Source organism: Hermetia illucens, chromosome 2 (genome assembly GCF_905115235.1).
Source record: "Hermetia illucens chromosome 2, iHerIll2.2.curated.20191125, whole genome shotgun sequence".
NCBI lineage: Eukaryota > Metazoa > Arthropoda > Insecta > Diptera > Stratiomyidae > Hermetia > Hermetia illucens.
This window is the reverse complement of record NC_051850.1, coordinates 48724488-48742156: the sequence shown is the minus strand read 5'-3', so window position 1 is coordinate 48742156 and position 17669 is coordinate 48724488. Positions and strand designations below refer to the sequence as shown.

Below are 17669 nucleotides of genomic sequence, written 5' to 3'. Positions count from 1 at the left end.
TGGGCTACATGGACACCTCTTGCGGCGCCTACTTTATTAGGTTAGTCTAGCCACACCACTATGAAGGTCTGCTCATCCAAAGCTCTTGCAGACCAGCCTGACATCTTCCTTCGTTTCGGGCATTAACGTGCTCTGCCCTGCGACTCCACAGATAGCTCAAAGGTGACTACCAATTGATCACTGTGGGTGTAGTCGTCGTTAACGCACCAGAACATACCACCTGCCTATGCAGGGCTGACAAAGTTTAGTCCTACGATTGAGGCAGATCCCCCATTCTGAAAGGTGTTTACATAACCTTCGTTGGTTAGAATTATATTCAACTGCACAAAAGCGTCTAATAGACTGCGCCCCCTTGCCTTTGTTTCTCTTCCACTCCACTCAACGGCCCAACCATTGCCACTGACAATCACTCCTGGAGTATGACCCCTTGCACTGAGAACTAGACTGTGAAGTATTTCCTCCAATTCGGGCAATGTCAAACGTGGAGGGGCGTAACAACTGCACACATATACCCTGTTTATTTTTGTCCACACAAAGCCACTGGTTGTCTGACTCAAAGTACATTGTATGGCTTGTCGACCATAGGATTCGCTAATGATAACAATTTTCACCTCAGATTCGTAGGTTCGAGTAAACACTGAACGACCCTAGAATGATTGAGGTTTATTTGAATAAACTTCATTTCTAATTGAAGTCAATGCCTTCCTAAATTCCGGCAAGGTAAGGCACTAGAATCTTTTCTTTAAAGAAATTTGCTGCATCCGACTCGAACTTTCTCGGCCGCCAATAACTTCTGCACTACGTCCACTGGCAATCATAATGTGGCCGTTTAAGTATTGTCGTAGTCTTTTCTCAAACTCACAATGTACTCTAAGCAAGCTCTTCCACTTTGAACTATTTCTTCATAGCTGTGCAAGTTTCTTCTTTAGATGTCACTTCGTCGGGATCTTTGCACTTAATATAAACCTCATTCTTTGGGCTCGTATTGTGACATTCTCCCGAAGTGAGTTCTTAACTTTGGTTCGGAAGCAATCGGTTTTGCTAAGCTGCATTTGTTTAGCTTCTGGGTCACGAATCTCGATGACATTTCCACCTAGAGTTTTTAGGCCGGAGTCTGCTTTGACCTTTTTCAATATCTTCGCGGAGGATAAATTGTCCTTGCTTGAGATAATAATTGCTTCTGTGCAAATTCACACTTTTGCTTTCTGCTTCTCCTTTTTATTAACTAGCTTGGTCCATCCACCGTTTACGTTCCCCCTGGATTTTGCCGTTTCGATTGGTAGAGTTCGCCCTTCAGGGACTTCCTTTCCAGTCGGTGCCTTCAGTTCAGTTTTTCGAAACCATTGCCTTCTTTCCGCTTAGGTGTCTGCTGATTTTCCAGAAGGTACATATCCTTCTGCCGCACTCTCCTGCTTGGTGGCAGGTTGAGGGCAATACGATTAGGTGTCACTTGGAACGCATGTGATACCATTGGGGTAGTAGGTTTTGCGACTTATACTTGGAATTTCGTTCTTCCTGCTGCGATTTGTTCTAGACTATATTTTGCTGTTCTGATAAACTAGGATAGCTCAATTATTTTTGCACCAAGCTGTGTGAAAGGATCAGGACTCTACTCTTCATGAGTCCCAACCGGGTTACTGTTTTTAAACGTTTCTTCCGCTTTATTATTCATAATCTTTGGTATTGACGGAGATCTCAGAGTTGGTGAATTTTTCTTTAATGGGTCCTTTTCTTGGTCCTGGAGTACCTACTACTGCCGCCCCTGTTGAACACATGCGGTGGGTTCTGTCACGATTTTTGTCATCCAGCGATCAGCTCTCAACTCATCTTTCTTCAATTTTGTTACTGGTGTTTCCAGTTCCCGTATGCCACCACCGAAACACTGCGGTCGAGGAATATCGACGACCGCAAAAGCTGCTGGTACTGAGATTTCAAGCCCCTGCAGAGTAAGTTTCCTTCTTCTCACATTTCCATGGTGGCTTTGTGATCTGGGTATCCTTCGCATAGTCGTATTGCACGGGAGATGCACCAGAGATGAACAAACAATAGCACATCAATATGTACCTCCCATCCACCAACTTGGGCCACGCCTGATGGGAAATCCGGCAACTCCTCACAGGTCTATGTGTCTGTCACACCTATTGTCACAGAAACGGTTACTCCTATTGATACAAAATTGATAGAAATTTTGGAACCTATGAATCTCAATGCATGCAGTGAGTAACATAGTTCCACATTGAGTTTATATGCAAGAGAAGGTGTTACTTTTTTTTTCATGAGTGTAATTATGTGGAATATTAAATGAAAGGCCTTGAATAGCAATTTTCGAAGCAACCTCAACATTGGTTGTTAAGGAGTGAGTGCGGGGCTTCGAAACGGAGCAGTTCAAGGACCGATCTCAGAAACTGCCCAACCCAAATATCTGAAAAGGAATATTGTGGTCCATGTACATCTATCTAGCCTAAAAGAACTCTCGATACCACTATTTTTTTAAACAAAGTTAACAATAGTGTATTACTATATTTCTTATAAGTACATTCTCTAGAAATTTACTGGGAGCCCTCTTATGTTTATCCTTGCAACAATATAGGCAATAGCATAGAGTATGATACTGCCTATTTTAGTGGAAATCACACTATTACTAACAAAGTTATAATAGCTCAAATTTGTCTCTTTGGTGAAACTTTCTGCATTCTAGGACTTTGAATATCAGTATCATACTAAAGTAGGACATTTCGGACCAAGTTAAGAAACATTTCAATAATAGAAAATTACGCACCAACGGATACTTACGATAGTGGGGAGATATGAGCGGGTGTATGGAGCCCAAGAGAGAATTTCGAAATATGAGATTATGGTTGTCATGGGTGACATGAATTCCCAGATGTACCTCGTTCGGACCGTTACTGTAATTATTTGATGTGATTTCTGTACCTTCCGTCACCTCGCCACTGGCAGCACAATACTTGAACACAGAGCCTGCCACAAGGCCAGTTAAGTTTCAAACGATCGATAGAGTACGAGGAATCAGATCAACCACATCGGGATCAACAGTAGATCCAGGAACTGTCTTCTAAATGTGCGTAACAAGAAGGACTTTGGCAAATGAAGATTGCTTGCTTCCACTTGTGTGTTGTAGCCAGGCATGACGAGAGGAGAGTAGAACGAGGGGATTCTCCCCGGGTCCGGAGTTTTTTCATGAACCCAGAATATAAATTGCAATGGAAAAAAGGTATAATTAAGGGGCCTCATAATTTTACGTCTAGACCAATATAATTTTCACCCGGGCCCGGATTTCTTCTTCATGACCCAGGTTGAATCCGCTGCTTTTCGCATGGTTGAGGAGCTTCGATAGCCCAAGCTTAACACGGATATGCTCCAACTTGCATTGTATTGGTTGCCGTTTACCCTTTGATGGGGCACAGTGCGTCAACTACACCTACGAGATGTTGTACACGATTCGCTAAAATAAGCTTGCCACTCGACGCGGCTGCTTCTTCCATTTTTGGTGCCCCCTTATCTTGGACCGTTGTTGTCATTGAATGATTACAACAGTGATTCTGCTGCTTTTATCTGGTTTCGCACAGTGAGCATGGTCAGCCTAGTAATACTTATCAATTGAGTCGGAATACTGAAGTTCCTCACGGTCGCGTACAATTTTATCCTGGCTATGCTTTCATAGGCAGCCTTGAAATCCATGAAAAGATGGTGCAACCGATGCCCATACTCCAATGGTTTTCCCATGACTTGCGCAAAGGGAAAATTTCATCTGTTGCTGATTGGCCTGGAGTGAAGTCTCTTTGGTATGGGCTGATACAGTTCTAGGCGTATTGGGCTATCCGCAGTAAGATAGCGGAGAATAACTTTTAGGTATTCAACAACGCGGCACCTCTAAAATTACTACACTGTGTGATATTTCCCCTTTTATTTGCGAGGCAGATAATGCTCGTTGAAAATCGTCAGGCATTGATTCGCTATTCCATACCTGGGCATCAGTTGATGAATCGCTTGTTGTAGTTGGGCGCCTCCGTATTTGACCAATTTGGCTATAATACCCTCAGCTCTTGGCAACTTAAAGTCGATGAATTGCACGGACTGTATTTCCATGCTTGGTAGTGGAAGCATTTGTGTGTTATCTTCAGTTGGCAGGATCATCAATTCGTGATATTCTGATTATTGAACAGTTCATTGCAAAAACCAAACTCCCGCTCCCATACGGTCGGAAATCAAATTTCTCTCGTTGTCTCGACAGGGTTAGCATCGAGGTGAATATAGCTTCATTCTGTTCTTTGTTAAAACCTCCAAGTATAGTTTTGAAATCATACCTGGGATAGGCTTCGAGGGTTCTTCCTACTGCCTCGTAGACGGTCTCCTTCGCCGACTTTGCTGTCTCCTCCTTAGAGGCGCGAACGATGTTTATATTTCGAACTTTGCCTGGCAAGCGCAGAGTGTACAGTCTTTTGCTTATATTTTCAAAACCGATAACAGCAGGTTTCACTTTTTGGATGATTAAGAAACTTCCTCCGAGCACATGGTTTACTGGATAGCCAATATAATCTTCGTGCAGTCGCTCTTTTCCAGGTAAACCATTTCTATCCAGCGCATTTCTTGTCACGTTGTTACATCAGCCTGATATTGGGACATGGTATCGACTAGCTTTTTTCTATACGTTCCATGGAAATCGTTTGTCCAATTTTGTTGCCGAGTCTGCCGTTGTAAGATTCATCCAGTCTGAGGCTCCACGAGAAATTTACCTTCTGCAACTTTTCTTGAAATGAACTCTCACCGAAGAGGAAAAAATAATAATAATCTATCACGCGACAATTCAATTGAATTATGGCCTTGAAGTGTGTTAGAGCACTCATTCACAACCGTAACTGTACTCTACCGGATTACAGTACCCTGTAATAGGCAATGTGTTAGCATTGCGCTCTCCCGAGATTATTATCCTGAATCAGTACTCATTCACTGCTGAGTCGACTGTTATCCGACGTAAAGTCCCAATAGAAACCCGCCCCCCCCCCAATTGGGTTTGAACCGCGACCTTCTATAGACAGCCTAGTACTCTAATCACTGAGCTATGTGGGTACGGAAGAGGAAATGCTGATCATAAAAAGCACGGTAGTTATGAAGGCATTTGTAGCCTGTCTCTTTCTAGATCGCATTTGTTTCTGTAGGCGGTCATGTATACCAACAGAAGACCCGCGAAAAACAAAAGCGACCATACGCAACGCCAAACGGACCGCAATAATCAGATGGGCAAACTGGGAAAAAGAAAAAGAGGGAGATGCATCCGATGGAGACTTCATTCAGGTAATTTCTAAGGCTCAGAAAATGAAGGCGACAAAGGAAGAAAAAGGTGAGGAAATGCAAGAGGTCTGGACCGGAAGACATGGCCACTAAACCAACGAAACATCGCGCCTTGCGGAAATCCGTAAAGTGTCAAGCTGGAAGTCAGTGGGGCAGAAGTAGAATTTACCTAAATTAACTTTGAAGAGAACATACAAGGTGCGTTCTGTAGGGCGGCGAAGGGGCCACTAAGAAAGAAGGTTCTGGTTTCTAGCTAAACCCATTGTGTCCCCTCGAAATCGAAGATCTTGATTGTCTCACAAAAAAGTCGAAATAGGAGATTGAGAGGTAACTAATGTCCGGATAGGTATTACCTTTGGGAATTCTCGAGGCCAAAAACTAGCCGTGGCGGAAGTTGGCGAGCATTACGCGGGAAAATTTCTGAGCAACGGGAAAATCAGAATTTGTTAGGTAGTATGTAAGGTACAACTAAGGGCAGCCACAATGAAATACTACGGCGGCCGACTTGGGGATCAGATCTAAGGCCAAAGGTTGGCTTTGTTTGAATTCGACTTTTGAGGACAACGTCTTAGCACGTCTATCTAACACCGCATATGACGATATCAGATTTTCGATGCATCCTGAGGCACATCGGAGCGGATGCTAGTTGGGAGTGACTTCAATGCTAGAGCACATAAATGGAGCACGCGTTATCCATACTGCAGAACTAATCCTGGAAATAGCAGACAGCTTTGTTTCCAACGGTGGATCCGTGCAAACTTTGCCTCGTCCACTTAATTTGTCACCGAACAAAACTATAGGTAGTAAATACTATTATGACCTCGACAAAGACAGCCTGTGCCATGACAAGCCAAGTATGTATAGGTAGACCGCTGAAATCGTTGACTCGCCATTTGACATAACGTTTTAGTAATCAAGAGGAAACATGCACAAGAAAGACATAGTAAAAATCAGTTAAAAGGAGGCCCACATATATGAAAGTATTCAACGTTTGCCTAAAATGGGGTATTTTTCTTTGTCACTGGAAGATGGCGATGAGCACGTAGAGAAGTGTACCCTGAGCAACCGCCTGCATACCAACCATTCTCAATTGTTAATAGAGCCGGTAACTCGAAAACCTGATCAGAAGTAGAATCGGGGACTTATATGACAAGTATCGCTCCTCGTAATGCATGATTTTAGAAATGCCTTCAATTTCATAAGATACGCAAATATGGAACAAACCCTAGAATTAATTTTATGGGTTTGGTTACTTCATGCGGTTAATGAGAAATTATCAGAGAGATGGCTCCCTGCTTTATTAGACACGACACTGGAGAACCAGAAGAAGACTGAGGTACTGTTGGGAGTAGCGCAGGGATTTATTCTAGTGCTAAACCTCTGGTAAGCTTTCTACTGTAGTCTACTCAGACTCCACATGCCAGGAGAGCTGCATCTCATCGGCACTGCAGATGATGCTGTCGCACTTATTATTGAACAAGCGCAAAGCAGATTTTGGCATATTAATGCAGCAATGAAGCATATCGATGACTGTACAAGGTCGAAGCGATTAAAAACTTCCACCTTTCACGGTGAAGCATCTGGGAAGGTTCTCGAGTATGTTAAACTTCTATCGTGGTTTCCTGCCCAAGGTCGCTCATCACCAAGCGATTCTCAACGCCTACTTGTCTAGACCTAAAACAAAGACTCCGGCAAGGTTGGGTGATCTATTGAGCCACCCAGACTTTGGAAACCGTCAAACAACAACTGGTTGCTGCTACATTTCTGGCTTTTTCTCGGCGAGATACACCCTAGCCTTATTCGTCGATGATTCAGACACAGCGATAGGCCTCGCACTTCACCAACATACGATCGTAAGTTACTCGTCTGGTACCTCTCCATTAAATAGTTACGTTTCTTCCTTGAGGTCAGGCCGTTCACTGTGTTCATGGACCGCAAGCTCCTTACTTTCGCGCTTGAACAAAAGCCCGACAAAGCGTCTCCTCACCAACTTCGGCCTTTGAGGCTCATCAGCCAGTTTATTTCCGATATTCAACATGTGTCTGGAAAAGACAAAGGCATTGCGGACGCTTTCTGACTAATCTCGAAGGCCGATTATATGGCAATCGCCGAGGTGCAGAAAAGCGACACAGAGCTTCGGAGCCTGAGGACAAATTCCAAATACTAGTTCAAGGGGTTTGCTTTGCTATCTTCGTCTCAAACTCCTACTTACTCTGTGATACCTCAGACAAGGGATCTAGGCTATCTATTTCGACCGATTTTCGCAAGGAAAGTATTCCGCACTGTACACTATCTTGCGCACAATGGCATCAAGAGTCCAACATGTTGTGTCTGCTCGGGGACGCGATTTCGAAACTGCATGCGACTCCATCTTCCCGACATACGAAGCCGGAGGTCAATACGCCCAGAGACCTTGACACATGTTAGCAGGAGTACGTTGTCTTGCAGGGCTCCGTACTGGGCGCGCTACTTTAGACCAACGATTCCAAAAACAATTCATGTTCGCCAGTTACAACAACGCCGTAGCACTGATTGTAGTAGCAAAGCGTGTAAAAGATGCTGAGCTATGCTTATACGAAGCAATCGGTGCCGTTAAGCCTTGTTAGATAGTTGTGACCTGATACCTGCAGAGGAAAAAAAGTAAGCACCGTAAAATAAATTGCGTCCATATTCAAATTGGAAATCACTCCATCCCTTCCAAGTAGGTTTCAATGGGTAAAAATTCCACACACTGGCGTGTCTAGGCCAGCGTCTTCTGAACATCCTAAAAAAAGAGGGACAGACAGACGGGCGAAAAGATATTGAGGTTTTGTTTAATACAAAATGTTAAAAAGTTGTTAAAGTTAGACAAAAATGATAATCATTTACATGCGGACATGGAGGAACACTTTTGGAAAACTCACGTTGCAGAAACAGAGATGGACTAATTTAATTAAAAATAAAATTTAATTAATAACGATCCAGAAAGGAGTAAACTGCTTTCGTGTACCTTCAATTGGGAGCTACTCGAGCTGGATTGTATGAATCGAACTCGAATGGAAACTAAGAAACTCTCTGTCGCAACAGGGTTCATAGGTTCGTTTTCGTGCATTTAGTTTAGTCGTTTTCTACCTAAATCTGAGATCTGACCTTTTCATTGAGTTCTCTTCCACTAAAGATTCTGATTTATTTTATTGTTAAAACTTGATTCCATTATTTACATTTCAACAAAAAACCAGAAAAGTGCTTTCTATAAATCACACCCCAAGCACTCCTTAGCAATTACTTTCCATTCTCTTCGGGTAAAATAGTCGTCTCGACAACAGGACCCGGCAATTTTGAGGAGCAATAATCCCCAACGTCTTGAGAAATTGGAATATCTGACTGGCTGCTTCTTTAGACAAAAGGACGTAAGAAATCACCCGAGTGTAACGTTGGAACAAAAAATTCAAAAATTTCACTTGATTTAACATCCTTCGGCTTTTTCGTTTCATCTATTGACACAGCGTGTATATATCTTACCTATACGTCAATGATTTCTCCCAGGGAAAGAAAGCGCTCTATGCCCTGAATGAGCATGCTGGAGTCGTTGATGCGTAGCTACTTTTTTCCAGCTCGATATCCTTACATACTATTCTCGAAGGCGTATCGAAAAAATATATTCTTTTCGATTCAATGAATTTTGGTAATTTTCTTCGTGTTTATTCTGTTCCATAAATTCTTCTGTGTTGGTGTTCATTGTGTCAGTTTTTAGGCCAGAGGTTGTTGTTCTGACAGGTATTAAAACATAATGTTTCGGCAAATTAGGATCAAAATTATATTGATCCAGCTTGACAAATTTCGAAGAGCTTTGTTATCTAATGTTTCAACTTTGATTTACTCTGATTGCAAGAGGGACTGAAGTTGAGGATTTTTCGAGAAATGTGAGCTACTCCATCCTCCAAGTGGAGAAACATCGGATTCACAGGAGGGAGGAACTTAGGATTTTAGTAAATTAATCATGATTTATATGGCTTAATAATTAAAAGAAACGTCAGTGCCAATAAACCAACGATACATTATCTAAGCATTTCCAATGGCAGGTGAGCGGGGGATATACGCACACCAACCATCAGACCATCAGATTCTAGAGGGAGCATAGGATAGAAGGAAAAGTATCAAGAAAACTGCAGTAGCAAGTTATACACCCAACAAACTTGAGAAACAAATTTTCGAGGCAATACTTCTTCAGGAAGCAATGCCGATGGAAAACGTAGAAGAAAAGGTGACGAAGGTTCTTGAAAGGATACACAAAAGCATGAAACACTTCCATGCCAAGTCGCACTTGTATTCAAGAAACGAATGCAAAATCGAAGAACTTTACAAAGTTTTCCTTAAGCCAAGAGACATAGTCATCGGAGCAGAAACTGGCCTGAGTCTGACGAATTGCACAACCGATATAAGAAGGCGAGGAAAAAACTGCAAGCCGCCATCTCTAGAAGAAATTGAACACTTCAAGAGGTTATGCAAGGGAGCGGACTCCGAACCACGGGAAGGTGCATACAAGGCAGTCATAGCATAAATCAAGGGTAAACGCTTGGATATTATTAGTACCCTCTTTCCACAAGTTTCAAATGAATAGAACCTACCCACTGATAGATTCCAATGAAACGCACTAGGTAACCACTGAAGTATTCCTGCAAGCCGCGAAAAAACTTATCAGGAATAAAGCCCCAGGCTTAGATGACATTCCGAATAAAGCTTTGGCAGTCGCTGTTAAAACCGTTCTAAGGTGGTTCGCTGGGGAAGTAACTTTCCCGGAAAAGTGGAGAAAATAGAAACTTGTCCCAATCCCGAAACAAAATAAACCTTTTAGTGATCCTTCGTCTTACAGGCCTATATGCCTATTAAATGGCGTTGGCAAACTCTTCGAACGGGTTATCTTCATAGGCTTGTACCGTTCATAGAAAGGGAGGGTGGCCCTCTGATTGGCAGATCGGATTCCGAAAGGCAAGATCTACATGCATAGAATTCCTCCGAGAGAAGCTATTGTATTATAGTTCGCACGTTCCTTCGGAGTAGCAATCATTGTCTTCGCAGACGACATCGGAGTGGCTATCCTAGCACAAGATATTGAGGAGACACACCTCACAAACAAGACATTTTTTGAAATAAAATCACACAGTTCGTAACTGATCCTGCCCGCCACTCAAAACCGAAAGTTCGCGGTGTAAGCGAAGGAGAAAGTGGTGGTTTTAGTGAGTAAAGCTCTCAAACAAAGAACCAACGATAGGTTTTGAATCTTTCCACCTTCCGATGCCAAAAAATGATAAACAGTAAACCGACTTTAATAAGGTTTTGTTTTACAACAAAGCCTAAATCCCCAAAAAAGTAGAGCACGCGAGGAGGTCGACTGAAGTTGTTGGCGAAACTCACTTAGCGGCGAGTTTGGGAAAAGAGAGTTGATCTCTCAAAATGGATATTGAAGCCTGGAGGAAGGTGGCACCTCGAAAGAAAAAAATAGGGAGAAGATATGGGGGATATGGGGAATGGGATTCCTTTTATTATGGGCAGCGTACGCTATAGTGCACCACTGTTCAAGGTAACATTGCTTCACCGATTCGCGCTTGCCACTATTCGCTGCGATCAATATAGGTCTCAGTTCCCTAAAGGCGTCATCCACGTTCAGTTCAGTCTATCAGTTACGCCTAAATAGTCCGCAGTTGACAGGCGGCCAGAACGTGGATCGAATGCGACTGGCCTGTCAGGTGGGACTGTTCAGGCGAACAGTGATCGAATAAAAAATGGTTCGGCCAACCGTCCAGACATGTTTGTTTAGGTTGTAAGCGAGAATTTTATAGAGATCTTCATCGCTGGTAAACATTTTTTATAAGTGACCACACACAAAAACATCTCAAATTTTCGTTTGAAGACTTTCCACGCCCAGAGTTGAACTGTTGGTTGGGTTGCAGAGACGTGAATGGTATTTCCAGTTCAACAGACGGCCGCTTGCACTGCCGGCTGTTTCGGCATAGTTGACATCCCGAACTGAAAATGGATGGCGGCATTTATGTTCACGAATTTGGATTCACGTTTCGGTTGTTAGCTAAGTTTGGGAGGTAGTCGACAGTTTTATTCGCACATTGGACGCACATTGGTGCTCATCAATATTCTCGCGCGGGTTATTATACAAGAAAGAAATTTTCCGAGTGCTAGGTAACAAATGGGTAGTGGAAAAGCCATATTTTGAAGTTTAAGGTCGACGCTCTACTTCCTTGCGAATAGATGCATCAAACGATCACCACAGGATGGTCCTTCTCCAAGCCGATGTAACGCACAATGGGAAAAAGCTTGGTATTCGAACCAAACTAAAAGAGTCTGAAGGTCCGCAAAAACAATTACCACATAGTGCTACACTTTTTCCAAGATAGATTAAAATTCAAAGCATCATCTTCATTTTGAAATCGAAGGACAATGATGGTCTTCGGGTCACATAAGATGAAACAGATTGCAGCATGTTCGATGCGCTTTCCCACAATGGAGCTGCGCTCGGAGGATAGTGCATAGAGTGGCGGGGACTCCCGGTGTGGGAGTTCGCACTAACGAAGGTACTACAGAACGAATTCTACCTGGTAGTAACTCCTCCAACATCATTTACAGAACAGTGGAAAAAAGGGAAGATAGAGACCTCTACGAAACCGCAAAGTAATGAAGGTGTTAAGTAGGAAACAGACAAATGCTCGTCGTGATGAGATGACAATGCTGTACTTCCAAAGGCGGCTACTCGCATAGAAATCAAACACGAGGGGATTGGGTTTCTGGCGGTACGGTGTGGGGGAACCCCGTCACATGCTAACCGCGGCAAAAACTTGTAACCGTTTTTCATTACACATTAGCCTAAGTTTATAATAATAATAATAATCGTTGGCGCAACAATCCATATTGGATCAGGGCCTTGAAGTGTGTTAGAGCACTTCATTCAAGACCGACCGACCGACACTAGAAGGCAATGTGGTCAGCATTGCGCTCGCCCGAGATTATTACCCTGATTTGACTCAGGTACTCATTCACAGCTAAGTGGACTGGTATCCGACGTCAAATCACGATGCAAATTCCACTGCCACCAGTGAGATTTGAACCGCGACCTTCCGTATGACAGCCTAGTGCTCTAACCACTGAGCTATCCGGACACATTAGCCTAAGTTTATAAAATTTAAAGATTGGTCAAATTAACCTGCATCATAGTTGCCTCCGCTTATTTACCTTAAGATTCCTTGTGTCACTCCGCCGACGAAGGAGCTAAAAAATCTGGTAACGTATGCATAACCAATTGGTCTCGAACTCTTAACAGGTTCCGTTGTCAACACCCAACCAATTTGCCGGAACACTAGCAAATGGGTAGAAAGAAGTGAAGTAATTGACCTCACAGTCTATACTTCAAAGGTGATAGAGTTGACAGACCCGCGGGTACTAGACGAAGTCTCACCGCCAGATCATCGTCCCCTACAATTCAATCTGACTATTGCGGGCGAATGGATCATAATACAAATACGGAGCCATAGGAAAATCATCATCATCAACGGCGCAACAACCGGTATCCGGTCTAGGCCTGTCTTAATAAGGAACGACATCCCGGTTTTGCGCCGAGGTCCACCAATTCGATATCCCTAAAAGCTCTCTGGCGTCCTGACCTACACCATCGCTCCATCTTAGGCAGGGTCTGCCTCGTCTTCGTTTTCTACCATTATAGACTTTCCGGGCTGGATCATCCTCATCCATACGGATTAGGTGACCCAGCCACCGTAACCTATTGAGCCAGATTTTATACACAACCTGACGGTCATGGTATCGCTCATAGATTTCATCTTTATGTAGGCTACGGAATCGTCCATCCTCATGTAGGAGGCCAAAAATTCTTTGGAGGATTCTTCTCTCGAACGCGGCCAAGAGTTCGCAATTCTTCTTGCTAAGAACCCAAGCTCGAGGATTACATGAGGACTGGCAAGATCATTGTCTTGTACAGTAAGAGCTTTGACCCTATGGTGAGACGTTTCGAGCGGAACAGTTTTTGTAAGCTGAAATAGGCTCTGTTGGCTGACAACAACCGTGCGCGGATTTCATCATCGTAGCTGTTATCAGTTGTGATTTTCGACCCTAGATAGGAGAAATTATCAACGGTCTCGAAGTTGTATTCTCCTATCTTTATTCTTCCCGTTTGACCAGTGCGGTTTGGTGTTGTTGATTGGTTGATTTTCGGTGCTGACGTTGCCAACGTATACTTTGTCTTGCCTTCATTGATGTGCAGCCCAAGATCTCGCGCCGCATGATCGATCTGGATGAAGGCAGTTTGTACGTCTCGGGTGGTTCTTCCCATGATGTCGATATCGTCAGCATAGGCCCGTAGTTGCACTCTCTGCTAATGCAGAAACTGCTTTGTTCTGAAGTGGGTGTTGATCGCTACTACTAAACTCCTGGATTAAGGCAAAACAAAAAATTCTCACCGCAAACCAGCCGCACTGCAGAGAACTGTGTGTCTGGGAATTATCGGTGCTATAAGCACGACATCCAACGCAGCTCTAAATGCATTATTCAATTTACAGCCCCTGGATATATTTATTCAAAGCATTGCAATGAGAAATGATCATAGACTAATTCGATTAGATCTCCGGGGAGCCAATGTGCGTGGGGGGCACAGAGCATTGTAAGAGTTACTGGCAGAACTGAATTCAGTTCTTACAATGCCTTCTGACCCTCGTGTCCCCATCTGTCTGTTTGGGAGAAGATATGAAGTTACCCTGGAATGTTGAGAGAACTGGAAAGTCCTAGTGGAATGCGTGACGTATTCTATACCGATGGTTCAAAAACAGAACAGGGTTCTGGAGCGGGTGTTTACCTCTGAAAAAAGAACGAGAAATGGGATTTTCCTTGCTGATAATATGGAACGGTTTTTCCAGCTGAAGTATATGCGATCCTAAGGGCGACAAACTAGGTGATTGACGAGCGGTTGAAGGGCAGGCGCATCTCAAAATGCAGTGATAACCAGGCTGCAGTCACCACCAAAATCATCCAAAGTTTATCCTGTCGAAAAGCAGGACGACTTACAATAGTATTGAAGGCATTCTAATAGGCCATAATTCACCAGCAGGAAAGAAAAGAAAAGGAATTATTCAAGATGATACATGTCCCTCCTGTAACGAATAAGCGGAATACACGGGGCATTTTCAATGTGAATGCCGATGTTTTCCAGTTGAAACAGGTAGCATCCCATCCACTAATGGAAATCCTGGGATGGGAATCTGGGATATTCCATTAGACGGTGGAGTCGAGTACAATGGGTCATCACTGTCTAAGTGCTCAGAGGCTATAGCTTCTCCCCCACCATACAGGCTTGTTGCATACAGTGAAATAGTCGGTTGGCCAAATTCTTTGAAGAGAAAAGAAATTGAAATGGGTTTGCCAAGTTTTGAAATAGAGATTACCTTCATACCCCGCCATGTTATTGGAATATTAGCGAACAATAAATATATGTATAGACCTTCTAGTCGCTCCCTTATGGAGTAGGGAGCATCCACACAGCTTTTTTGCATTCCATTTTCAACTAAACGTTTTAGTTTATTTATCATCGCACTCAATATAGCGCAAGTGATACGCTTATTGCAGGAGGATAGGTATAAACATCCATGACCAACCGGAATCGGAATCCTGGACAACGAAGTTGAGACACCAACGGTCAACCAACGGTGGGCACTCTCTATGTTCAACTGGCGATTGTGACGGATAAAACCTACACACCATACTTATCAGACACTGAATCTAGATGGCGAAGATTCATAATCTGCGCTAAGATAAGGAAGATCTGGCCTTCTACAACGAAATTGACTACGGATCCTTTCGGGCCTCATTACGTACAATATTAATGCGATTTGCACGCGGCACTGACCAATACGAGACCATGCTACTAGACTCGGCGTATCCTACAATTCGAATTGTCGAAGTTGTCGAGGGGAAAGGAAGACCCTCATGTACCTCCTTTAGCAGCCGGGCCACAGATACTAGGTAAACAATTATCTGGGGACCTAAAAAGTAAAACACCCCGGGTTGGCTATGAATATCTGAACCGACTAAGTTCTGTTTCTCTTTTTGTTCCCACATCAATCACGCTCTCCGGTGTGTGCAGCATCAAAGCGGCGCACCAAAGCGCTAATCGGGTTCCTCACTGCAACCGCTTATACTTACCTAGCTACCGAATTCGATGTCACGCGGCATGTTAACGGCACTAAGTTCACCTCTGTTGCATTCTATTCTTATTTAAAATTTCCAAATACTCTTCAGTATGCGTGAACCTATTGATCAAAGGGCGAAAGTGGCAGTAGATAGGCTACGCGTTAAAGGAGGGCATGCTTAGAGTTGAATCTACTATCCCAGGATGGCCGATGTAAGGATCGTCCTGGAGATGGAGTACACAATTTCGGGAAGTCCTGGTGTAAAGTGAAACGTAAACAGTGAACCGGCAACGATTGTGCCTTAAATTCTTGAATTATTTAATTGTTAATTCGAATAATTATCGCCTACATCAATTCATTTTACTTGACTGATCCAATTAATGAATCATAAACTTCTAATTAATCTCCTTAGAGCGTCAACAAAATCTCGAATTGCTCGCCCTTGAAAACTGGAATCAGATGGAAGTCTTTGGGACTTTCGCAACGCATCTTGCACAGCTTCTCGAACGATATCCTTAACACATGTTGCATTCGGTCTTAGGCCTACAAAATCGAAGCTCATTATTATCAAAGAAACCTGGACCATGACTAGATTAAAGATTGTTTTTACTCACTTTGACGATTCAGACAGTTGTACAAAGCTAGCAGACAAGCATTATTGAACTCGCGTACGATTCCGTCGTCTTGTTTCACACAAACTGGCACATACTGAGTGCCACATCGAATATTACAAATGGGTTTTGTAGTTTGACCAATAACCGCCAACACTATGGCTAGAACATAAAATTTGTCACTAAAAATTATTGAAAAGAAATTTACAAATAATCCCCCGCTGGCATGAAGTGTGTTAAATTGCAAATATCAAGAAATAAACTTCTACTACGTTGCCTAGAAGAAAGAGTATCTTCAACCCTGTACAGTACACTAAATTGTTCTTGTGTCTGGAGGACTTGAAATTAAATTGTGATTATGATTGATTATAAACTTATATAGCAACGAAAAGGAATCAACATGAAACTTAACGCACTTCAGACAGCAAATATACAACATACCGAACAATAGAACAAAAATTTTCGATATCATAGTGGAGAAGTAGTCCCTCCCTTTCACAGACTAGAATGTACTATTTCAATTTATGTTTAAAGTATCTTTTTATATTGTCACTGGAACGCATTATAACACATTCTACCACTGTTATTAATATTCTAGATCAATCAAATTGTTAATATTTTCTTTAATTTTTAATATGGTATCACTTTGGGTACCAAATATTATAATTGGGTCATACATTTGGGTATACGACGAGAGAGAAGGTTACTTTAATTATTTCTTGAAAGGAATATAGGATAGATATTAAACTCCTCTCCGCCTTTACCAAGTATTTTGGTGTTAAAATATCGGAATTTCCAAATTTATGACAAAACAGCAAAAGCGGAACCAACCCTGCCAATGCCAACCGTAACTATTAGTTCTGGTGGTCGCTTTAAGGAGGTCATCCCGTGTGAAGGCCGTTTCTTTCGCATTTTTTAGATTTTTTTTGTGAAGAACTGGATAAAGATACAAATACGAATTTTTTACCATATATTTATTAATATATTGAATATGTACAGTAATTTTCTCAGCTCGATAGCATAGTCCAAAATAGTGAAAGCTAAACTTTTGGGGTCTTGTTAAACTTTTTTGTAAATTTTGGTGTTTTTTCAAGGCTTCAGTAATGAATACAAAAAAGAAACTACCGACTGAATCGCAATTATCCTAGTTTGCGGACCGTCGAAATATGTTCTGAATAAGTCGTGAAAATTTCAAAGAATTTCGTTGTATAGATTTTGGGCTATGGCGGCAGCCGATTTTCAAAATGCAATTTCGAGAAAAACGCATTTAAAAAGTAGAATGTGATTTTTAACCATAAAATCTTAACTAACCATTAATCTGCTATACCGAGTCCATAAACCTTAGGTTTCTTGAAGAAACACATGTAAAGCCTTGGTTTCAATTCTTATGATTTTAGCGAACTCATTCAATCTTGATTCGGACCTATAAATACACGCTTTATTACGGCGATCGATATAAATCCAGCATGTGACATTTTTACCTGTTTAACACTGTAATTTTTAAACAACCCCGAACATCAAAAAATCATTTTGCGCATTTATTCTGCACTATATCTAGATGCAACTG

General features: G+C 42.4%; 1 protein-coding gene across 1 annotated transcript; it reads right to left on the bottom strand.

Moving 5' to 3' along the window:
• Window positions 1-15771: 15771 nt before the first annotated feature.
• LOC119649367 lies at window positions 15772-16665 on the bottom strand. The gene is made up of 3 exons (XM_038051483.1): window positions 16544-16665; window positions 16106-16264; window positions 15772-16034 (listed from the first exon to the last, which is right to left on the bottom strand). Exons 1-3 carry the CDS (start codon window positions 16572-16574, stop codon window positions 15877-15879), a joined length of 348 nt encoding a protein of 115 aa, XP_037907411.1. The 5' UTR covers window positions 16575-16665; the 3' UTR covers window positions 15772-15876.
• Window positions 16666-17669: the final 1004 nt, after the last annotated feature.

Bases quoted from the DNA above. Each gene is read 5' to 3' on its own strand.
- LOC119649367 (XM_038051483.1), bottom strand. From the start codon at position 16,574: ATGATATCGAAAATTTTTGTTCTATTGTTCG. The intron at 16,265-16,543 runs GTATGTTGTATA...TTTATGTTCTAG, and splicing joins AATTTTTGTTCTATTGTTCG to CCATAGTGTTGGCGGTTATT. The intron at 16,035-16,105 runs GTGAGTAAAAAC...TCGATTTTGTAG, and splicing joins CAACTGTCTGAATCGTCAAA to GCCTAAGACCGAATGCAACA.